This window comes from Corapipo altera, unplaced genomic scaffold (assembly GCF_003945725.1).
Source record: "Corapipo altera isolate COAL_440 unplaced genomic scaffold, ASM394572v1 61045, whole genome shotgun sequence".
NCBI lineage: Eukaryota > Metazoa > Chordata > Aves > Passeriformes > Pipridae > Corapipo > Corapipo altera.
Window position 1 is genome coordinate 1,157,856 of NW_020884975.1, and position 23,145 is coordinate 1,181,000.

General features: G+C 54.4%; 2 protein-coding genes across 5 annotated transcripts in view; both read right to left on the reverse strand.

Moving 5' to 3' along the window:
* Positions 1 to 711: 711 nt before the first annotated feature.
* On the reverse strand, positions 712 to 16,863 carry PIGO (phosphatidylinositol glycan anchor biosynthesis class O). Of its 4 annotated transcripts, XM_027665370.1 has the most exons (11): positions 16,823 to 16,863; positions 15,808 to 16,301; positions 13,770 to 13,913; positions 12,543 to 12,666; positions 11,413 to 11,572; positions 10,851 to 11,024; positions 7,443 to 9,015; positions 6,749 to 6,952; positions 6,281 to 6,483; positions 5,503 to 5,573; positions 4,789 to 4,909 (listed from the first exon to the last, which is right to left on the reverse strand). In XM_027665370.1, exons 2-11 carry the CDS (start codon positions 16,298 to 16,300, stop codon positions 4,789 to 4,791), a joined length of 3,267 nt encoding a protein of 1,088 aa, XP_027521171.1. In that variant the 5' UTR covers position 16,301; positions 16,823 to 16,863. The 4 variants fall into 4 exon arrangements, with proteins under 4 accessions (XP_027521172.1, XP_027521169.1, XP_027521171.1 ...); XM_027665371.1 differs by lacking the exon at positions 16,823 to 16,863 and having other exon boundaries at positions 712 to 4,909; positions 6,749 to 6,880; positions 15,808 to 16,536; XM_027665368.1 differs by lacking the exon at positions 16,823 to 16,863 and having other exon boundaries at positions 712 to 4,909; positions 15,808 to 16,536.
* A 680-nt stretch (positions 16,864 to 17,543) lies between these two features.
* Positions 17,544 to 23,145, reverse strand: part of STOML2 (stomatin like 2) — a 7,110-nt gene continuing 1,508 nt past the window's right edge. The window contains exons 2-10 of the mRNA XM_027665373.1: positions 22,451 to 22,603; positions 22,057 to 22,156; positions 21,016 to 21,074; positions 20,676 to 20,777; positions 19,920 to 20,054; positions 19,252 to 19,396; positions 18,845 to 18,924; positions 18,504 to 18,632; positions 17,544 to 17,822 (exon numbers count right to left, since the gene is read on the reverse strand). Coding sequence (XP_027521174.1) covers positions 17,691 to 17,822; positions 18,504 to 18,632; positions 18,845 to 18,924; positions 19,252 to 19,396; positions 19,920 to 20,054; positions 20,676 to 20,777; positions 21,016 to 21,074; positions 22,057 to 22,156; positions 22,451 to 22,603 — 1,035 coding nt within the window. The 3' untranslated portion in view covers positions 17,544 to 17,690. The remainder of the gene's footprint in view (positions 17,823 to 18,503; positions 18,633 to 18,844; positions 18,925 to 19,251; positions 19,397 to 19,919; positions 20,055 to 20,675; positions 20,778 to 21,015; positions 21,075 to 22,056; positions 22,157 to 22,450; positions 22,604 to 23,145) is intronic.

The window sequence follows — 23,145 nt, forward strand, 5'->3', positions numbered from 1 at the left end:
CCTCGCGCCGCCGCTTCATGCCCGCCGCCATCGCCCGCCGCTTTCCCGCCCTTCCCGCCGTCACCATGGCAACGCAGACGCGCGGGGCGGAGCGGGCGTCCCGCCGGGGAGGCGGCGGCCGCGGAGGGACAAAAGGCAGCGCAAGGCGAAGCCGCCGGTCACAGAGGCATAAAATATCCCAAGTTGGAAGCGACCCACTGGGATCCTGGAGTCCAACTCTTAGCGTAGCGCACGACACCCCAATGGCCACACCATGTGTCTGAGAGCGTTATCCAAACGCTTCTTGAACTCTGTCAGGCTTGGCGCTGTGACCACTTCCCTGGGGAGCCTGTTCAGTGCCCAACCACTCTCTGGGTGAAGAACCTCTTCCTGATACCCAACCTAAACTTCCCCTTTAGCAAACCCTTAGGGAAAGGCTGATTCTTGGGCAATCTTAGGGGGTTGGACTCCATGATTCTTCTGGGTCCCTTCCAACCTCCGGATATTCTGTGATTCCGTAATGTCCAAGCAAAAGCTCCCCTGGCACAGCTTCAGAGTCAGCTTCGCACAGTTCCTGTCACTGGTCGTCAGAGAGATCAATGCCTTCCCCTCCACTCCCCCTCGTGAGGAAGCTGTAGATTGCATTAAGGGCACTGTGAAGGAGACCTGGGACGGGTCCCGGAGGGTCCTGCACCGGGGGAAGATGGATGAAAGAAGACAACACCGCCCGCCTTGGCTCTCACGGTTTTATTTGCAGACATCATCAGTTTCACAGCCGCCCGGAGCCCCGTGCCCCCGGAGCCCCTCGGACAGCAAATCTCCACGCACACCTCCCCCACTCCTCACTTAATTAATTAATTAAATCATTTATTAACGGAGTGACCCCTCCCTGGGTGCCCCCCGCGGTCGGTGGTGCCGCACCCAGCACTGCTGGACGTGGGACACTCATCACAAGGGCTGCAGTTGCCGAGCGAAGGAGCGCTGCCCACTTGCCTGTTTTGGAGGGGTTTTTGGAAGAAAAAAGACTCTGCCTCCCAGCAGAGACTCAAGCATCACTTCCACTTTCCAGGTGTAGCTGCTGGATGTGAATGAAAGCGTTGACAGCCAGATGTGTAGATACCCAGGAAAGCGTAGCACCACGCTGCATGCAGAGCTCCCAGGATGCTTTCCACAACTGGGTCCATCCCCTTTTATTTTTTTCCCCAAATGAGGGACTGAGGCACACAGAGGTTAATAAAAAATAAAACAATCTTGCTCCAAGCCATGTTGCATGTCGAGTCAGGGTTCAGAGGAGAGAGCAGCACCCCCCCAGCCCTGTTCCCCACACACTGGCACTGCTGCTTCCCAAGGGGAAGGGGGAACATGCACACTGAGACTGGGACTGTGCCTTGGCATAAAAAAGCAGCCTGAAGTGTTGAGGGAAGAACAGAGATGGGACAGAGGAACGGGTGTGGGAACAGAGCCCTGGCCTCCCCAAAGCAGTGCCATCCCTTGGGACCATGTCAGCCCCACAGATCAGAGCAGTGGGATGCTCCCAACACTCCCAACTCTTCACAGTGGTAGTGGCTTTCGGTCACCATTTTCCAAGCAGCACAAAAAGACACAGCTCAATCCCTGACCTGTGCCAGACCATGGGACACACCGTCCACCATGGGCCTGAGCCAGGGAAGTTTCCCAACGGAGCTCTCCCCTGCCAAGGAACACACGCACAACACATGCAAAGCCCAAAGTGCAACAGGATTGTGGAGCGCAGGATGGAAACTACTCCGCTGAGCACTCTGTCCCCTGTCATGCTCAGCCAAGGGACATAGGGTCTAGAAACAAACCACTTGGAATAACTCCTCCAGGAGAGACGAGCAGGCTCCTATGGCAGGAGCAGGCTCCTTCAAAAGGATGTGGGGCAGAGCCTACTCCCCAGCATGCCAGGTTTCCCAAAGAGCCCTGGTTTGGACCAGCAGGCAGCTTCCTCTTGTGGTTTTAAATCAGCCCTGTCTGCTCGAGCATCAGCAGCATGCTCTGCTTCCAAGGTCGCCAAGCCCTGGACCAGCATTAACTCTGTAATCCCCAGCAGGCTCAGGAGAATGGCAGACCATCAATCAGCTCAAGGGCAGCTGGGGAAGGCTGACAAAGACTAAAAGAGTCAATGAAGGGAAGCAAGAGCATCTCCAGCCCTTGGAAAACTTGTCTTTGTGAACCTGAAATCTTTGGTGTAGCAGCCAGTCTTCCGTGGCCGAGCAGCCAGCACTCCGTGGCATCTCTGCAGTGACAGGAATGTACCTGCAGCTCTGTTACTGCAAGTTTTGTTTAGTCTCTGTTAAGATAAGTGTGTGTGCTTCAGTGACACTACAGCGCTGCTGTTCCCTCTGCTCTCCCTGGTGTCCCGGGAACATGAGCCCACAGCCACATGGAGGGGTGACAGAGGATGCTCAAGCACTCTGTAGTATTCTAACCATGAACAATGGGCATGGAAAGGCTCAGCTGCCTTGGAGTGGCCGGTGAAAGAGGAACTAGTCCCAGAGATGGGAGCCCAGGGGCCTGGGTGGCAGCGGCAGGGACATCAGGGGCCAGTTCTACACTATCAGTGACCACAAGGATTCTTGCCAGCACAAATACACACAGGGCAGCAAGCTCCTGACCAGGTTACAAGGTCACAAGGCGACTTATTTGGGCTCCAGCCTTGGGGTTTAGCAACATGTTATCCAGACTAACTTCACATTAAATGAACACTGGGTAGCTGCTACCTCCACCCCCTTCCTCCTCTGCATATGGATGTACCCCTCGCCCCTCAGCACAGAGAACATATGGCCAAGGAGTCACAGTTTACAGCAAATAACCTACTTCTGAGGGTGGGATTGCCTAAACCCATCTAACTGTGGGCTGATGTGTTTCTGCAGCTTCCAGCTTCCCCCACTACGCTGCTACCCCTTGCCTGTTCCTAGTATCAGTGTCATGCATCCAGGCAGTGAGGCAGCCCAGGGAGCGATGCCAGCTACAAACCAGTCCCTGGCTCAGTCAGGTGAAATTGAGGAGGACGGGCTCGCAGAGCAGGGCAAAGGAGAGGCTGACACAGGAGAGCACAGCCAGCAGCTCAGGTCAGGCAATGGAAACCCAAAATTAGAGCCGTTTAAGCCTTGCCAGAACTGCACCCTAACAACTCAGCAGGCATTTTGCAGGGGTAAAATACAAGACTCAACCTGCCCTAAAGAGCCATTTTCCACAGCAACTGGACACTTGGGAAAAACGGCAAGAACTCAGATGATGAGAGAGGTGACAAGACATTTTCCCTGGGACTCTCCAGGGCAGAGGAGAGGAAGAGCCTGGAGTTACACTAACAGTCTGCAGTAAGGAATTCAAACAGCGGTAGTCATGGTGCATGAGTTAAAAATTAATGGGATCAGACAAACATCAATACAAAAATCCCAGGCAAGCAGTCCTCAGCTCTTTCCAGAGCGAAAAGAGACAAAAGGTTTCATAGCACCAAGTAATGCCACACAGTGGTTCAGGGCAGTAAGGAATCCCAGCTCCAATGAAAACTGCAGGAGGAACTTGGCTGGGATGTGGCCACACATCATGGTCACTGTCCTCTACCTGTGCCCATAAAGAAAGAAACACCATGCAGCCAAGGGCAGTTTGGGGTAGCTCACTTGTGGCATGAAGTCCCACAGAGAATGCCAAGGCCAAGAGGGAGAGAAGTACCAAACACAGGATGATGGATGCAACTGGCTGCAGTGCCTAGAGCCCATAAGCCCAAGCACATACACAGACACCAGTGAATTAAACCACCTCCTTCAAGAACTGGTGCCTGCTCAGGGCTTTCAAGCAGCTGTTCCCAGGCACTGGAGCTCACACCAAGGCCACTCCTGCAGTAGGGACAGCTACTCTGGGCTCCTCTTTCCTCCTGGCCAGGCCCAATATGGGGGTGAGCCCATATTCTGTCACTACATCCTCTCTATCTTAACCATTCACAATTAACAGCCAGCATTCAGCAGCACACACTTAGGAAGAGATGAGGAGCCTTTGCTGCTACCACCCAGCCCACAGGAACCCTGACAGGCTGAGAACACGAGTGGAGAGCTTCTTGGTCATGGACACAGTTCTCCCTGCTACCACTGCCCCAAGCTAAGCCCTCTTCAGGCTGTACAAGGCAGCCCAGAGTGCTCTCCACTGCCCTTCATAGGGCTGTGGAGCACCAGGAAAACAGGAGTGAGTGTAGGGCAGGAAAGGCCTCACTACAGAGCAACTGACTGACTTTACAGAGGAGCAGCTGCCACCGAGGCCCTGGGAGCCATCTGCACATGTAACCACTTACACTTTGATTCCAGTGTGAAAACTGAATACGTGGCTGTGGGACATTCCCTCTCCTTCCCACCTTCTCTTCCCTCCTCAGCAGGCCCCATCCTATGAGTCTTTGCACAGGCAACGTGACATCCTGTTGGCCACCGAAGCCTTCCAGCTGCACAGTGGAGACAGTTGTCAGGAAAGCAGCAGCAAGATCCCCATTGGTGTTTCTCCAGAGGAGCACTCCAGGACTCTTTGTGTCTTGGGCTCCTGCAGCAGAGTCCTCCTGCTGCCAGCAAAGGCCCAGCAAGAGCTCTGAACTCCCCTGCTGAGAAACACCCCCGCCATGAGCAAGGAACAGGACTCCGGTCCTTTTCTACAGCGCAGAGGCGGGGAGCAGGGGATAATCCCTGACTGCTGCCGGCAGGCACTCATTTCTGGCGGCTCATGTATCCCTCCCAGCCCAAGGGAGGCAAGGGGACAACCACAGCCTGGGCCGACGAGCAGGTCAGGATCCCCATGTCTCCGGCGCTACCTGAGCCGGAGCTGGCTGAACCAGGTGCTGACGGCGCAGTCCACACGCATCACTAGCGAGATCCCCAGCAAGAGGCAGATGCTGCTCACCACGAAGCCCAGCGACTCGAAGAGGAACCTGCAGGCACAACAGAGGCAGTTAAGGAGGTCACAGCCAGCATGCCAACAAAGACAGGCTGCTCCCATCGCTCCCAGCAGACTTATTTTCCTGACAATGAGAGGCTAGTAGCACCCCACAACCTAAAACCTGAATTACATTTGCTGCCCAGCAGTTGCTGCCTGCAACCTGGAAGGCAGGCATGCCACTGGTTTAGAGGCCACTCAGGACCAGACTCAGGTGGGATTTTGAATCCCTCAGAGGCTGAGGCCACATCCCACACCTACTATTCCAAAGGTTTGCTAGTTCAGCATTTCTGGATTTACCACTTCTGGTCTGGTCCCTACCTTTGGCTCTCTGAGCTGAATATTCTTAGGTTCCAGGTGGGCTCTGTGTGTTCTTGGAATTAAGATGAGGAGAAATTTCTAGGCTCTACCTTAAGTCCAGCTTCTGAACTTCAAGCAGGAATTACTTAAGGACATTCCTACAACCTCTACTAGGTAAGAAGTCAGAATATCAATCACAGGGTCTCTTCCAATCTTCCTGTCTAGGAACTCCAGTTCATGTCACAGATATGAGCCTTACCCATCATCAGAGCAACTCCTGGGACTTACTTGGGGGCAAAGACCTTCCAGACCATGAGGTGCCTCCTAAGGATCATAGCTGCACAAACACAGGCCAGAAGCTGTGAGGAAGATCAGGAAAAACAAGTTACAAGTAACTCTGGGGCACTAGGCTCACATCCAAAGGTGGTACTAAACTGCACACACCTGAGAGGCTGGTGCAGCGCACACCAGTTACAAGCATCCCAAACAGGACTCCCTTCTATGTCCTCAAATCAAGAAACATGAGCAGCCTGGGGTACAGGCAGGCCCTTGTGGGGCCAGGCTGGGGCAGCACAGAGGAGGACTCACACCGTGCCTAACTTGACCTGCTGTTTCACTGAGAGGCACACTCCTGCCCTCCTGCTGCAGGGCCTGTCCCCTCCCTTGCATTGCCTCTGGTCTGACCACATAAAAAAAATTATCTGAAAGGATAAACCGCAGAAAGCTATTTGCTCCTTTCACGGGATTAATTTTCTGGTGTTTAGCTCCCAGTATCACCACAGCACATATGAAAACCAGAGCTGGAGTGAGATAGGGATGGTCGGGAAGAGGGGGAGCAGGATTACAGCCCTGCAGTTCCTGAACAAACATTCCCACTCTGGGCAGATGGGTATGAAAAGCAGCCTAATCCATACAGCGGCTTCCATCTGCAACCAGATGTATCAACCCTGCACTTGTCTGTGTCCTGGCTGACCCCTTTCTCTCATCAGAGTGACCCATAGTTCTCACAGCACACCAGTTGCCTCCTAGACAGCCTCTCCCACAGCCACCCTGCCTCTGTCTGTACCTGTGTCCCAAGCACAAAGAGGTACTTCAGCCCCAGCTGCAACAGTGCAGCGGAGAACTTCTCCGGAGACTCCCGCAGCCTCATCTCCATCATGTGCTCCTCCACCTCCTGCAGCTCCTCACGTGACTCTTTCTTGGGCTTCTTCCTCTGTGAGTTGGGCATCTCACACACAAAGGGCCAGAGCAGGAGCAGGGGGCAGCCAACTACCTCAAGGACAAAGGCACATGAAGTTACTGGAGCCCAGGAGGTGAGGAGCAGTCTAGGCTCTGTCATCATGCCCTGGATATGAAGTAAGCAGATATCCAGGCCAAGCTGCAGGCCACAGGCAGAAGGGGACAGTGAGGATGCTGCTGTTCAGCTGGTGCCCGAGCCTGCACTGCCTCGTGCTCAGCTTGCAGACCCCCAGGTAAGGCACAGCAATGAGCTGTGTCTGCTCAGGCACCACGGCCCAGGGAGAAACTGATTTACCTGCAAAGAGGATATGGGAGGCAAAGGTGTTGGCGCCCACCAGGACAGCAGGCAGGAGGTTCGTGCTGTGGTCAAGGTGGAAGCCGACAAAGGCTGCATTCCAGTGGATGGCTGGGAAGACGGGCTGGTGGCCTGTGGAATAGAAGAACTGGGAAGCAGCAAGAAGCCAGGAGATGACTGCATACCAGGGCACAGAAAAAGGCTCTGAAGGATAAAAAGACAAAAAAAGAGGCAGGGGGTGGGGATATCAGCATCAAGGAACAAGACAGATCCATGGTCAAAAAAAGCCTAGCGACCTTTCTTCCAGGTTCCCTTTCCATGCTGGCTCTTTTGAGAGACAGGAACAGCCCAGCTCCCACCACAAATGCAACAACGGGCAACCATTCCCTCTGCTGCCCACCCTGTTACTGAGCTCTGTCAGTAACAGTGGATTTGGTGACTGCTCACACCCTGGGCAGAAGAAATGGGTGTAGAACTCCTTTCCCTGACTCCCCTTACATTCATGTCCCTGCTGCATGCATCTTTCTTCTACTAGAGGATTTAAGTAGCTTTAAAAAAGCTAGGTGTATCCCCTGAGGATCAGGGCACCACCATTCCCTAAGAGCAGAGACTGGGCCCTTCCTCGCCCACTAGAATTAAGGCAAGGCGAGGACCAGGCCACACATCACATCCAGAAGTTGCTCTACTCACTCACCAGCATCTCCAGCAAGGCCTCTGGCACACGTGTGGATGTGCAGCAGCACAAAGGCCTCCAGGAAGAGGAGCAGGAAGGCAAAGCTCAGGCGCTCGCTGTGCAGGAGCATCAGGAGGAAGCCCAGGAGGGTGAGGGCTATGACCAGGGCTGCCGAGTACACACTGCCCAGCCCATACGCTGCGACCGTGGCCCTGCAGCTGCCTCGCTCCAGCCTGCTCTTCTGGGACTCCTGCATCCTCTTGTAGATCTGAGGGATGACGTGGAGGAAGTCGACTTCGGAGCTGGGAACCCCCAGGTAGGGAGTGACAATGGATCCTGCTGACTCCCGTGTGTCCTTTGCAAACACTGTCATGGGATTGCACAGCAGGAGCAGCAGTCCCACGGACGCCAGTCCATAGACAGCCCATGGAAAGGCAACAACTGCCACCTGCACCAGCTCCTGCAGCTTGCCCAGGGAGTCGTCAGTGCTGGAGGCCACAGCCCAGTAGCAGGCAATGCAGAGCACCACCAGCGGGAAGCCCCAGCGCACAAAGAGCACGAGGGGGTCCGAGCTGTTCAGGTTGCCGTAGTGCCGCAGCCAGCTCCGCACTGCATACACTAGCCCGGCCAGCAAGGCCACGCACAGGAGGTAGAAGAGGTTCTTGGCCCGTGTGTTTCTCAGGCTGGCAAGAGGGGAGAGGAAAAGAGAGGGCCGGCACTGAGGAATTTCTTCGCGGCACTGGTGGAAGAAACCGGAGAGGCGCACGCAGACCAGGAGCACGGCCACGAGGCACAGCAAGTACCAGATATCCTTCCGGTAAGAGGAAAAGCCAAGGAGCTGCTGCTTGGGGCTTTCTGGCACAGTCAGGTGACCGTCCCAGTGGAGCTTCCCTAACAGCAACATGACCAGCGAGGCCAGCAGGAACGGGGCCACCCGCGCCTCAGCCACGACAAAGCTGTCGGAGAACATGGCTCCACAGCGGAAGAACAGGATGCCCATGGGAAAGGCCAGCCCCAGCCATGCTCGCAGCCTCTGCCTCAGGCCACTGCTGGCCAAGGGTGGCTGACTGCCCACCAAACGGGCCCTCTTGGGATGCTGGACCCACCAGTGCCAGAAAAATCCCATCTGAGAAGCAGCGGCTGCCCATGACGACACCAGGAGAAGGTCCAGCCCTTCCTGGGTGAAAACGTGGGCCAGCCCAAGCAGAGCAGCCCCCATGAGGCCCCAGAGCAGCGGGTACAGCAGGCAGCTGCGATAGAAGGAGTCCGAGGATGCGGCCAACTCTGAGGCCACGTAGCAGAGCAAGCAGGAAGACGCCACAAGGATGCAGCCTCCCACCATACGCAGGGGATGGAAGCGGGCCCAGGACTGGGTGCACACAGCCCGTGCCTCCCGCAGGTAGAGCTGGAAGCGACCAATGAGGCTTCCCAGCCTGGATTCCAGGTCCGGAGGCACCAGCGTTGTTCCCTGCACCTCGGCCAAGAGCTGAGTGTGCTCCTCCACGGTGCTGGAGAAAAGCTCCTGCAGGTGCTGGAGCTGCTCTGCTGGCAGGTCCTGAGCCACCAGCGAGTAGGAGTGCAGGAAGCGATCCACCTACAGAAAAGGGGACACAGCATCAGACAGCAGCACTGTGACCACTGGGAAGAAGGATTCACTGCCTCACACAGCCCCTTCAGAATGGAAACAGCCCCAGTGTACCAACTCCTGCCAGGGCAGACCCTTCCCCAGCCACATCATCCTGGGCTGGTCACACAAATTCAGGATGTCACCGGCAGGAAACAGGAAACACAACCCCTCTGCCAAAGTGACATCCCTCTCAAGTGACGCATCCATCTTGACAGCCACACTTGATTCCACTTAGGACTTCACCTGCAGCTGCACCTCTGCTAACGCTGGGCATCACTACGGGCTTTTATATAGTCTTTGGCAGCAATAAGACAAACGTGCTCCGGAAGCTCAGATCATTATTGGCTCTTAATCTACACCCGATGTCGACTTTTGCAGTTTTGTCTGAGGACAAACATTAAATTAAAAAGCCTTTAGTGGATCAGACCTAACCGCTTCCCCTTCATCAATAGAGGCACATTAACCAACTGCACCACAGGCTTCTTGCTTCCTACTTCAAGAGTCATAAAAGAAGTCTTACAGGGGGATTAGCAGGGCAGGGCACCTGCACATACATCCAGCTGCTCAGCAGTGTAGATCTGCTCAAGTCCTGAAATGCATCTGTAACTCCACACACCTTCCAGTCACCTCAGAGCACAGGCAGAATCAGTCTGCCCTCCCATGAATGGCAGACGTGCACCAGCTCTCTCACAGGCCTGCGCAACCCTGCCCCTGGAATGCCATGATTCCTTCAACACCGACATAACTGATCCAGAAACCTCCTCAGACAAATGAGTGCAAATATTTAAACAGGCAGGACTGGATAATGCTGATTCCTAACAGATGACGATTGATGTCTTCAGTGACTAATGGACATGAACATACAGTATCATCTTTAAATGACAAGGCACTCTGCTGCTCTACAAATACAGAGCTGAGAGGCTGAATGTTTCCATCTTCCCATCAGCAGTTGTATTCTCTCTAGCTCCTCACTGGCTTGTACCAGTGGTATACAACTAGCACTCTGAGGAGCTGGCTGGGTGCTGGAGGAGTTATTCCTGTGCTCCCAGCAATCCATGGTCCCTCAAAGGCAGACTGGCCCTTAGCTGAGACAAATGCCTTGCAATGCCTAAGGCAAATCTGGCTCTGTAGCATGACCAGAGCCACAAGACAGAGCCTTCACATCCTCCCTAGAGGCTCTGACTTGGCCTGCTCCATTTCCTGGGCTTCTTTTATTTTTCCTTTTACTCTCATTCAAATTTTGTCATTCAGATCTTGGGGTTCTGTATTTTGTTGCACTTGGCGTAAACTGCTCCTTCTGTAACCCACTTCACTGTCACCTGTTAAATAGTATTTATTTAGTCCTTCATTACTGTTCTCCTTCTGTCACTGATCTAGAATAGCTTTTTAGTTAACACTGTTTCTCCTCCAAAACTGAAGCAGCATCAAAACCTCAATTTTACTCTTGAATCTCCATTCCCAAGACTTGCCCCTGGTCATCTTCAGCCTTGAGGAACCAGTGTCCTCCATTACCAAATCCACCTGAAATCTGGGGCCAACCCTCATCCTGAAAGGAATGCCACCTTCCCAGGCAGTATTTTCCACACCACAGCACTAAACACGTACCTTTCATTTTAATTTGGGGAAAATGGTGCAACCTCTTAATGGAGCAAACACTGCAAGGAAGTAACACCTCAAAACCAGTTGCCCTTTGAAGGTAACAGCATGTTACTACCCCATCTCCACAAAACAGAAGAGGTTTGTGCTTAAAAAGCTGTTCCTTCTCCCCTCTAGTTCAATGGGGGGCCTGCCATAGGCCGTACCTGCTTGGCGTTGATGTGATAGACCGAGAGCTGCTGCAAGGCTGCAGACACAGTGTCACCGTCCCCGGAGAACAGCTCAGCCATCACCTCCCCAATGTTGCTGTAGGGGATGGGCACACCCAGCAGCAGGGCCACAGTGGGCACCAGGTTCACCTGGGGAATGGTCTCAGGCTCCTGGAGAGACAGTGGAGGAATTGTAAATTCAGAAAGAACACGGCAATGCATCTTTTCACTCGTGTCAGAGGATGATGGGAAAGACATCCCTGTTCAAAGGTGAATCCAGGCAAAGGCACAGCTCTGCCCTCCCCAAGGGTCCTGCTGGGAGCTGCAGGTCAATGGGTACAGCCCTACACAAGCACCTCTCACAGCTGCAGGGGCCTGAACATGGGTCCCAAACGCTTCAGTCCCCTGGATCCTGTGTCAGCCCTTCCACTGTTCTCTCAAGACAAAGTGAGAGACTCCCTCATCCCTCTCAATCTAAATGATCCCAATCAAACTGTCACTCTCTGTAAACCCAGCATGCAGTTTGCACCCCGGATACCAAGGGTCAGCTTCTTCTCACCTCTGGAGGGCCACTGCCAAACAGGGGTGTCCTGCTGTACACAAACAGTGCTGCGTTCACTTCCTTCTCGCTATCGCCACCGTGGTCTCCAGTCTCTGTCATGCCATGGTCCCCAGCCACCAGAAGAAGGGTGTCATTCCCCAGGTGATCCACCAAGGACCTGCCACCAGGATAAGGAAGGTCAAGTCCTCCCTGGGCAGGAGCCCAGTCAGCCTAGGTGGGAGAGAACATGTCCCCACCAAGCCTGTCTGTAGCACAAAGGTGAAGCCCACAAAAGGGTACGAGCAAAACTAAGTGCTGATGCAGAGCTGTAACAACTGAGCCAGGGACCATGAAGTTTTAAATGGGTGCTCTAAAGCCAAAGTGAAAATTCAGAGCCCTGAGACAGAGTGGACTAATTTTTCTTAGATGCCCAGCAAACGGTGCCTCCACGGATCTTGACAAAACGCAATTCAGAGGAAAGGTTCCCAAGAGGAACACAATTTTATGCTGCTTCTGTTCGGGTCATGTATCATGTTATGTGAGCCATCTCCTACTTTAAAGGACAAAAGAGGGGATTAGTCCTTGAAGGATGCAGTAGGTGGTAGATATACACTGTGCTCTGAGATACAGCAGAGTAAGTCACCAACTCCTTGTAGCAGCAAAACTTAAAGCAGTCCTAAGAATGAAAAGCAGCAGCATTTTGGGCTGAGACACATCTGCATGGCTGAGATTTCTGGATCCCATTCTGCCCTCTGACACAAAGGTGCAACTTATGGGCCTGTATGACAAATGCAGCAATCCCCAGCCAGGGTCCTCCACGTGATTCTCAAACATTGCTAAACCTCATGTTTGCTCAAGTAGCCTTAATCTCCATGTTAAGGACAGAAAGACTGAGGCTCAGCTGTACTCCAGCTGCACTGTCACCTGATGGTTTGGTAGAGAACCAAGGCTCCAACAGGCAGCCTTACCTCTGAAACCAAACCTCTCATCAACATGCACCTACTCAAAGAGAGACTGCCCATATCTGGCCTTCCAGCTGCTACTGGCCAAAGCTGTTTTCCATGTTAACAGGGTCAGTAAGCATCCTCTGTTGCCCTCTGCATCTTGCTGGGAAGACTCAGGCAACCCCTCCCTACTGCATTAATCACCTGAGCATCTCATTCATCTGGGTGAGCTTCTTGGCCATCTCGGGGTGGTCGGGTCCGTGTTTGTGCCCACAGTGGTCCACTCCAAGGAAGTGAGCAATTAGCATGTCCCATTCTCCACTGTCCACTGCGGAACAAAAGCAGCCTTATCACACACCAGCCTGAGATTCCACACCTGGATCCTCCTGCCAGAGCTCCCTGATTGCCTCTGGACACTGCTGTTTCTTCCCCTCCTGCCACTGTCACTGCCAGCTCTCAAGCAGATTGGTGCAGGTTTTAACTGAGGCACACTCTTGTCTGCAAGTGCCTGGGTGTAATGGCACAGGGACATCAGAGCCAGTATCCCCGGTTTTAGCTCACCACCCCTCAGGACAGGAATGGCCCAGTGTCACCAAAGCTGTCTTGAAATACCCTTAACCCAAGCTGCCACAAACTGAGCTAAACCAATGGGATCCTCCAGAGAAGAAAAACCCAAAACTCCCATCCTCCCCAGAGATACTTCAGGTTGGACCCATGAATGTGCCCCTCTGCATCCCACCTGGCACATCAACATTGTCCCTAGCTAGAAAGTTTGCCCAGCCTCTCCCCTCTGCTTCAGGGCATTGACGTATGGAAACCAACATATTTGGAGTTAAATGATGAAGAACAGCTCTCCCATAAAGCACAAGGACTTCCCCGTGAAGGGCCACTGCACCCTTGATTCACTTAGAGTCAAACACAGAAAAAGGAAAGAGGATTTCCCTTGGTCCCAGGACCTCGAGGAGGTGGAAATCACCTAAAATTCACAAACTAATCTCACACTTCACCTTCTTCCCAGGATCAGGAGGTGCACAAGCTATGCTGAGAGCAGTGCTGTGTCTCAGCCTCCTAACTTGTCTATTTCCCAGAGCATTCTGTGCCTTCCTGGGCAGCCACAAGTCAAAATATAACTGCTCCTCCTGCTACATCCTGCCAGTGTATTTCTAGGACAGATGTCGAAGTCTAACCTCATCCCAAGAAGCTGAACTCCCTCCCAAATGGTGGACAGGTATTTATAGAAACAGTCTAAGGGCTCCAAGAGCTGGCTTATCTGTGGAAGTCTAGTGAGAGCACTGTAATCCTTGGGCAGCGGTTTGTGACTGCCCAGTGCCACGACATAACAGAAAAATCCTTCAGTCCGACCTCAAACTTGCAGTAGAACTCCCACATAATGTCAAGGGTTATCCAGGCCCTGGGGAAAAGGCTGCTTACCAGTTGGATAGAGATGCTGCAGGATCCCATCGTCCACAGTGTGAAGATCCTTCACATTAAAAGAAGGGAAGAAATACGAGCGGAAAAACTTCTTTGGGAAGAGTCCTTCCCATGTGTCATCACCCATGAAGACAACTCTCCTTCCTGTGAAACAGGAACCAATAAGAGACAGAGCCCATCTGAGTCATGCTGTTACCTACAACAATGCAAAGAGCCTGGGCAGACCCAGGTCAGGGTCTAGAGCAATGGCCCCTCTCCAAACCACACTCGAAACTGACCTAAAATTAAAATGACCATCTGGCTGTAAATGACTTTGAATACAGGGAGTGACCAGCCCTGTCTCTAAGCCCAGGAGCGTCCCCCACACCAAATCCACCTACACAAACTCATGATTTATTGCTGGCCTGACACATCACCCCAGCAGAAAGACTTGTGGGTCACAACATAGGTGGGTGCAGGAGGTGCAGCACAAAGCAGATAAACCCTCACCTAGGGCCTGTGACCCCACTGCAAAACAGGAGGCACAAGGTGGGAGCTGAGTAGAAGCCATGAGTCCTGGGCTCTGGCTTTTAAACACAACAGTGGTGGTGTTCCAGATGTGGAAAAGAGAAGGCAAAAGCACTGATGCTTCTTCCCTCTACCCTCACTCTGCTTGCCCTGCCTGCCACCAGCCCACCACACCTCCACAGTGCCTCTCCAGCCTGGGAGCAGGAACCATTTCCTCTGAGGTTGCTGCTGTGACACAGGGCCTACCAGTGCGTTTTGCCTCAGATGTTTGACTGTATTTGCCCACCTTGCTCACATGCAGTCCTGTTGCCTCAACCCAAGCACTGGTATTGGTGCCACTCTGAGCCCTGGGAGAAAATCTCTTTGGAGAACAACCCACTATGTCCTCTCCCTTTCCCTCTACTCCACCATCCCACTATAACAAACCCTTTACAGCTACACTGAGCACCCCACAGCAGCATTGAACTACACCAAAGATGCAGTTAGGTTGCTGCCTAAGAGCTGCAGGCAGCTGGCCAGGCAGGCAGGGTCACCCCCACAGCACACCTGGCACCACCCGGCACACCTGGCTCCTCCCTCCTCACACAGCACGACCGACTGCCCTGGGCTTCGTACAGCCACTCCTGGAGGTGACCTTGTGACAGTCACCATCAGAGCAGCCACCTTCACCTGCTCTCTTGTCATCTTTGAAGATGATGAAGATGAAGCCACAGTCACAGCTACTCCTCACTCCCAGCACAAAACTGTCACTGAGCAGGGCAAAAGAATTAGCTGGCAGAGTGGAGGTGTTGTAAGAAGTTCCCTTCCCAGTGAGAGAGGAATCAAGGTTTTGAACAAAGGTTAAGCTGAGCAGGGATTTGCAAATGCCCTGTCCCAGTGGGACATTGCCCTGCCCCACACAGGGCCACAGAATTATAGAATGTTAAGGAGTTAGAATAGACCTTAAAGATCGTCTAAGTCCCAATCCCCCCTGCTATGGGCAGGGACACCTCCCACTAGACCAGGTTGCTCAAGGCCTTATTCAGCTTGGCCTTGAACACTGCCAGGGTTGGGGAATCCACAACCTCCCTGGGAAATCCGTTCTAGTGTCTCACCACGCTCATAATGAAGAATTTCTTTCTATTATCTAATCTAAATTTCTCCTCTGTCAATTTGTACCCATTAGTCCTTGTCCTATCACTACAGCTCCTGATAAAGAGTCCCTCCCCAGCTTCCCGGCAGGCCTCCTACAAATACTGGAAGGTTGCTACATAGGTCTTCTTGCAGCCTTCTCTTCTCCAGGCTGAACAGTTCCAATCATAGAATCATCAAGGTTGGAAGAGACCTTCCACATCATCCTATCCAACCATCCACGTACCAATGTAACCCCTAAACCACTAAACCCAGTGTGAGATCCAGATGCCTCCTAAATACCCCTCCAGGAATGGTGACTCCATCACCTCCCTGGGCAACCTGACAACCCTAACAGTGAAAAAACACCTGCTTCTAACGTCTGACTGTCCCCTGCCTCAGCCTAAGGCCAGGAACCCACCGTTCTGCACCAGCTGTGCCAGCAGGTTGTCCTCCTGAATGGCGTAGGAGGCAAAGTTGCTGCCCACGTCGATGAAGGTGGGCAGCGACCCGGTGGTGAGGCCCTTGATGCGCTGCATGGTGGCGGTGGGAGGGTCGGCCCGGAAGCGGTAGAGCCGGGCGTGCCGGGGCTGGGAGGTGGCCAGGTGGTGCAACACCCCTAGCTTGTTCTCGTAGGGCAGCGGGCTGGCCTTGCCGGGGTCGAAGCGGGCGAACTCGAAGCGCAGGGCGTCGATGATGACGAGCACGGCCTTGGAGAAGCGCTGGGGCGCCCAGCAGGAGCCCGGCGGGAGGCTCTGCCCCTCCCAGGGCGGCGGCACAAGCGGGTCGGAGCAGGAGCTGCTGCTGGCGAGCTCGATCCGGGTGAGCAGGAAGCCACTCATGAAGAGCCCGATGCCGGCAAAAAAGAGAAAGCAAACCCAGGCCAGGAAGAGCACCACTGGCCACCGCTGCATCCTAGAGGGGAGGACAGGCAGGCTCAGGCCACGGCGGGCCGGGCACCACTCCCTGCCAGCACCCACCGCTGGCCCGACACCCCTCACACCCACCTCTCCCCCAGGACCCGCCGTCAGCCTTGACACAGCCCTTTACCCGGCCCCACACCATGTCCTGACAACCACTCTGTGCACCTCCTCATAACCCCGCCTGAGCGGGAGCCGTGTCCTGCTCCCTCCCGGCTGACCAGCGCCTCCCCGGCACCCCCAGCCCCCCTCACACACCCCAGACCCTCCCCTGCCCCTCTCTAACACCTCCAGCTCCCCCCATGCACCCCCATCCCCCAGGGCCTAGCTCTGACCCCTCCAGCTCCCCTCACACAGCCCAGACGCTTCCTGACACTGCCAGCCCCTTCCGAACACCCCCAGCTCCCTCTCCACCGCCTCACACCCGAGCCGTCCTTGTGCCCCGCGCACCCCCAGACTCCCCTCCGGCCCCTCACAGCCCCTGTGTCCCCCGACCCCGCTCCGCTCCCGCCCCACCTGCGGCCCCCGGCGCCCGCCGCCCCCGGAAGCGCCGCGCGTGGCGCCGACCGCGCTAGAGCGGCACAGCGGGGAGCTGCGGGGGCGACCGCGCCCCCTGGCGGCCAGGAGGTCCCCCCGCGCACCTCCCTCCGGGCGGGGCACCCCGAGCGGGCCAGAGGCGGTGTTTTAATTATTGAATTAATTAATTAATCGGCAGAGGCTTTCCCCGCCCTGCGGTGCGCGCTGTGAGGAGCCCTCTACAGAGAACGCACTGTCATGCATTGTAGGGGCAGCTTCTGCGAGACAACAGAGAAGGGGACAGTGACAGGAGCTGACATTCCCAGAGAAACTTCTCCCCCTCCCCCACCGTGAGAGGCATCCTTCCCATGAGCAAGGACCCGAAGTTCACAGTCATAGAATGGTTTGGGTTGCAATGGACTTTAAAGATCATCTTGTTCCAAACCGCCTTTTCGTGGGCACAGACACCTCCCCCTAAACCACTCAAAAGCCCCATCCACCCTGGCCTTGAACACTTCCAGGGATGGGGCACCCAAGCTGGGCAACCTCTGCCAGTGCCTCACCACCCTCAAAGTAAAGAATTTCTTCCTAATTTCTAATTTTTTCCTCTTGTGGATTGCTGTGTGTCCATGGGAGCTCCTGGCAGGAGCCTCTCGAGGATGGATGGCTCCCCTTTGGCATCGGACAGTAGGGTCAGGGCCCCAAGCACAAGGGAACGTGCTGCAGCAGCACCGGTACCATTTATTACATGATTTAAATCCAAATACAAAATAGGGACTAAGGGAAGAAGAGCATCTGACCGCGGCAGGACAGGCCTGCCAGTTGCGGAGCAGACCTCATGACAGGGAACGGGATCCTTCCAGCCCCGTTAGCTGGAGCTTCCCTGCTCTGCCTTCAGCATCTCCGTGGAGGCAGGTTGGGGCTCCTCGTGGGCTGAGAGCGTCTCGTCCTGGCTCTTCACAGCTTGTGGCTTGGTCAGTGTGGTGTATATCCCCAGGGCCTGGAGAGAATGAGAGAGTCATGAGGAGGGGTGGAGAGGAGAGGGTCAGGCCCCAGCATGCTGCCACCTTCACCTCCTTGGGGCAAGAATCACAGAAGGGTTTACCTCGGAAAAGACCTTAAAGATTGTCTTGTTCCAACCCCTCTGGGGGTTGGGCAGGGACACCTTTCACTAGACCAGGCTGCTCAAAGCTCCATCCAACCTGGCCTTGAACACTCCCAGGGATGGGACAACCAGAGTTTTCCTGGGCAACTTGTGCCAGCGCCTCATCACACTCCTAGTAAACAATTTATTTAATCTAAACCTACCCTCTTTGAGTTTGAAGCCATTCCCCCTTGTCCTATCCCTAGATGCCCTTGTACAAGCCCCTCTGAAGCCTTACTGTAAGCCCCCTTTAGGTACTGGAAGGCTCTCTCTGGAGCCTCCTCTTCTCCAGGCTGAACAATTCCAATTCACTCAGCCTTCCCTCATGGGAGAGGTGCTCCATCCCTCTAAGCATCTTGGCGGTCTCCTCTGGACTCACTCCAACAGGTCCATGTCCTTCCTATGCTGGGGATCCCAGAGCTGGATGCAGTGCTCCAGGTGGGTCTCACCAGAGCAGAGCAGAGGGGCAGAATCCCCTCCCTCACCTGCTGCCCACCCTGCTTTGGATCAGCCCAGGACACGAGTGACCACACTGACCTGTGCCACCATGTTGGTGACGTCGCCGGTGTTGGCGGGCAGCAGGACAGTGTTGGAGTCTTTGGCAATCTTGGAGAAGGCGTTCACATACTGCTCTGCCACAGACAAGGAGGCAGCAGCACTGCCGTGCTGGGGAGAGAGGGACACGTCACGTACCACCATGAGCTCATCCATGCCCACATCCCCAGCCCACCCCAGCTGGGACAGCAAAGATCCTCATTCCCTGCTGCTGAAAATGCCAAGCGAGTGTCCAAGAGAAAGTCAGGTGCCACCCCAGCCACGTGTCAACTCCCCCAGTGCCAGCAGCAAGACAGTGGCTGCCCCAAGGAGCTGTCACTCACCTGTTGTGACAGAGCAGCTGCCAGGAGCTGAATTGCCTCCGCCTTGGCCCTGGCCTTGACCAGCATGGCATTGGCTTCTCCTGCAAGGAACCACAGCAGAGCACATGTCAGAAACGCCACAAAGCGCTTGCCAGCAGCAAATCCAGAAAATTTCAAGGAGTGAATCCAGACAAGTTCATGCATGCATAGTCTTCTCTTCCCCAACAGCAGCATTGCCACACACCTCCAGCTGCCCGAGGCTGTGGCAGGGCAGCACCATGAGCTGGAGCTCAGCACAAAGGCCCCAGCAGGGAAGGACCAGCGTGGCTGAGGACACCTCGCCCACAGTGATGTGGTCTCTCCCCAGCAGCATCACCCCTCGGTCCAGATGGCTACAGATCCCTACATGTTCTACTCTAAGGCATTACCAGCAGCTTTGTTGATTTGTTCAGCCTTCTCAGCTTCTGACGCCAGGATCTGGGCCTGCTTCTGGCCCTCAGCCACGTTGATGGCAGATTCCCGCGTCCCCTCCGACTCCAGCACCGTCGCCCGCTTCCGTCGCTCTGCCTCCACCTGCAAACACAGGTCAGACACCAGCCTGCCATGACTGCACTGGGGCAAGGACACACTCCTGGGTTCTGCTGGGGCTGGCATGGCTCAGCAAAGCATACGAATGCAGCTACAGAACACCGCATGGTCCTGCTGAGGGCTACTTCTGCTCCTCAGGCCCCAAAACCCTTCCCAGCCCCATCCACACCTAACTGGACAGCTGCTTCCCCCTCCTCCCCTTCCAGCCTAAAGATCTGGTGCCCAGCTTTTCTCAAGAGGAGACCTTCAGCTCTGGGATTTGCTTCCCTATAGAGACCAGTGGGGATTTTACAGGGAGCTGGTAAGGATTGGGTGTACCAGGCAGGGGCCACCACTACCAAAATTAGGACAGGAATTATTTATTCAGTCCAGTAGCTGTATGTCTGCAACCAAAATGCCTCTCACCACAGGAAGGGCCTGTGATGCCAGCTGCGGACAGGTAACAATGATGCTGCGTGGAAGAGGAGACTTCCCTCCTGTTCCAGACCTCCCTCCCAGAGAGCCACACCTGCATCTGCATGGATTCCTTCACACGTGGGGGCACATGGATGTCCTTGATCTCGTAGCGCAGGCACCGGATGCCCCAGCAGTCTGAAGCTTGGTTGATGGCATCCACAATGCTGGCATTGAGGGACTCTCGCTCCTGGGAGGCACAAAGTAAATGACAGAGAGCAAAGAAGAGGTTCTTAGCATGAGACAGGTGTCAGGAGGGAAACAGACACCCTCCACCACGGGCCAAGATATGCCAGAAAAAAAACATCTCCAAAGGCATCAGGCAGGGTCAGGTGTTTCCTGCAGCTCTTGAAAGGGTCACCATCTCCTAGGGAGAGCAGGGCCCGCAGCTGAAACTGCTGGGATACAAACATCCAGTGTACATAAGGATACAACAGGAATGCCAACAACTCCAGTTTTTGCCCAGCAAACACAGCACAAGGACTAGGGCGCCCCATGAACCATGTGTCACTGGGTCTGAGCAATGAGTCACTGGCTCAAGAGAAACACAGGTGGACCAGCCAGGGCTGGGCACGTCCCACCCATCACCCCTTCCAAACAACCCAGGGCAGGGCAAAAAATAGCTCCTGTTAAAAAAAACAACGGAAACAAGACTCATCTCCGCAGATTCACCAATAGGTCAACTGAAACAGAAGCCCCCTCAGCAAAGGGCATTGGGCATTTTGCTATTAAGTGTATCAGCCTGGCCATGCAGGCTGCCCCATGGTTTCCAGAGACGGTGGGAGCTCCACGATCCACCTCCCCAGCTCACCCGGAATACTCTGTCGAGGGAGAGTTTGCCAAGTTCAGATCTCATGGTGGTCTGGGCCAGCTGGGTCACTGCATACTCAGGATCTTCCACCCCATAGCTGGCCTGGAGAGCAGAAGCACAAAACAGAGTGGATAGGGGTGCCAAGAGGGACCCTGAATGAGGCAGGAGAGACAAACACAGAGCCAAGACAAAAACACCCCTGCCAGAAACATGGAGTCTGAAGCCTTGGGAGGGGTCAAGGTGCCAAACCCATCCACCAGGCAGTACACAGAGGCTGAAGCACACATTTTGGGGAGCAGGCAGAACCAGGAGAGAGGTGTCTGAAGGGCAGGGATGGTACCTTGTAGGGGTCCATAACCCGCAGGTAGAGCACGCCGTCGATCTGCAGGGTGACATTATCTGCCAGGAGAGAACAACAGTTCCTGTTTACTGAAGCAGCAAAGAAAAAACATGGACAACCCTCTCTTCCTCAACAGAGCTGGGCAGGTTTGTCCCTTTCCTTCCTGGCATAGCAGCACAGCACAGAAGAAGGATTGGCTGAAATCGATCTCCTCATCTAAAGACTTCATAAAAATTACCTTAACGTTCCCTAGAAAAACATTACGATATTTTAATACAAAACAAGTCTCAGGTTTCCAGGTAGAAACATTTCACACTGTGGTTCTTGTAAATAAAGATTTAAGGGGAAAAAAATTAAACAAAACACTGAAAGCTAGAAATGTAACATCTGTCCATTTACATTAGATTCATTAACCTGATCCAAAATCTCTTTTACAGAGGTGTTTTAGGGGTTTTTTTGTGGTTCAGTAAAAGAAGACATCTGAAAAATGTATTCCTGGTCAGGTGCATTCAACCCAGCAAGGGGCAGCTGTAGGACCTCCTGGGGTGCCCCCTGCTTACAGCAGCAGCCTTCCAGCACCTAAAGGGGACACAAGAGAGCTGAAGAGGGAGCCTTCACGTGGATATGGAGTGGAAGGACAAGGGGGAATAGCCTTAAGCTGATGGAGGGCAGTTTAGATTACATATTAGGAAAAAATTGTTTACTGTGAGGGTGGTGAGGCATCACAGAGGTTGCCCAGAGAAGCTGTGGATGCCCTTTCCCTGGCAGTCCTCAAGGCCAGGTTGGACAGGGCCCTGAGCAATCTGGTCTAGTGGAAGGTGTTCCCACCCATGGCAGGGGGGTTGGAACAGATCTTTACAACCCAAGGTCCTTTGCAACACAAATCATCCTGTGATCCTGTGATTTTATGGCCAAGTCTGGGTGCCAAGGGATGGGGCTGAGTGCATGAGCCTGAAACAATTCCACTCCTTCCCACACTGCTCCTTGCTCACCCCAGATGCAGCAGAAGGGAAGGGGCAGGACATGGAAGCTGTTCCTCACCCAGTGTGACAGCTGACTGCTCTGGGACATTAATGACGATTTCTTTGAGACTCTGCACGTAACGAATCCGATCCAGGAGAGGGATGAGGAAGTTCAAGCCCTGAGAAGAGGGCAGGATTAGATGGGTGACAGTCAAACTAGAGAGAATTGTGCGAAGACCATGCCACACACTAGAGATGCTACAGGCAGAGCAAGCACACTTCACACACAGAGGGAATTTCAGTTTCTGAGTGCTTTTAACACCCCACCAAGGGAAATCAGTCCACAGGTAGCCGAGAGGATTTCAGTCTGGGAGAATGAGCCCACCACCCCTCCGACCCTCACGCAAAGGACGCGCTTCGCTACAGCTTTAGGAACCTGCTGAATCCAGAAGGGGAGAAAAGCTGCTCCTTACAGGCTCGAGGATTCGGTGGAACTTGCCCATCCTCTCCACCACCCAGGCCTCCTGCTGGGGCACGAAGAGCACCCCAATGTTGACGGGCAGCCCAGAGTTCCAGCGGCATGGAGCCGGGGCCAGCCGTGCCGCAGCCTTCAGCTGCTGGGAGTGCTGGGGAATAGAGAAGGAACAGGACTGAGACCAGCACCACACCTGCTCCCCTATCCGGGATCGTGGCCAGTGCACCAGGGCAGGAAGGAGCTCTGATGCCCCAAACAAGCCCATTCTCTAAGGGGACACAGGCTGTTCCCACAAGGATGAGGCTCAGGGCCCCAGGGACAGCCTTCTGCACAGCGCAAGGCAGCTCACTCCCACACTAGAGCTTCCTGCACATCTCCTCTCCTCTCACATTCCCCCTGGAACAGGCAGCAAAGCTCCCTGCCGCCACAAGGGCAAGGAAGGTATGTGTGGGGCAAGGAAGGGGTGTGTGTGGGTCTCTTCTGCCCACTCAACCCTATAACCTGGTGAGGCCTGTTCCCCCCAGCCCTCTCCGTCAACTCAGTCTCAGGTCACCTCTCTTCAATAACCTGTACATCCCCAGCTCTGGCTGCTTCCTGGGCTCCCTCCAAGTTTTCCCTGGGGATTCCCTGGGCACCCACAGCCCCTCATTCTCACAGCTCTCCCCTCACTCCCTCCCACACCTGGCTACCCCC

Bases quoted from the DNA above. Each gene is read 5' to 3' on its own strand.
- PIGO (XM_027665368.1), bottom strand. From the start codon at position 16,300: ATGCAGCGGTGGCCAGTGGTGCTCTTCCTGGCCTGGGTTTGCTTTCTC. The intron at 13,914-15,807 runs GTGGGTTCCTGG...CCTGTTTCACAG, and splicing joins GGCACAGCTGGTGCAGAACG to GAAGGAGAGTTGTCTTCATG. The intron at 4,910-5,502 runs GTAAGTCCCAGG...TTGTGCCTGCAG, and splicing joins TGGAAGGTCTTTGCCCCCAA to GTTCCTCTTCGAGTCGCTGG.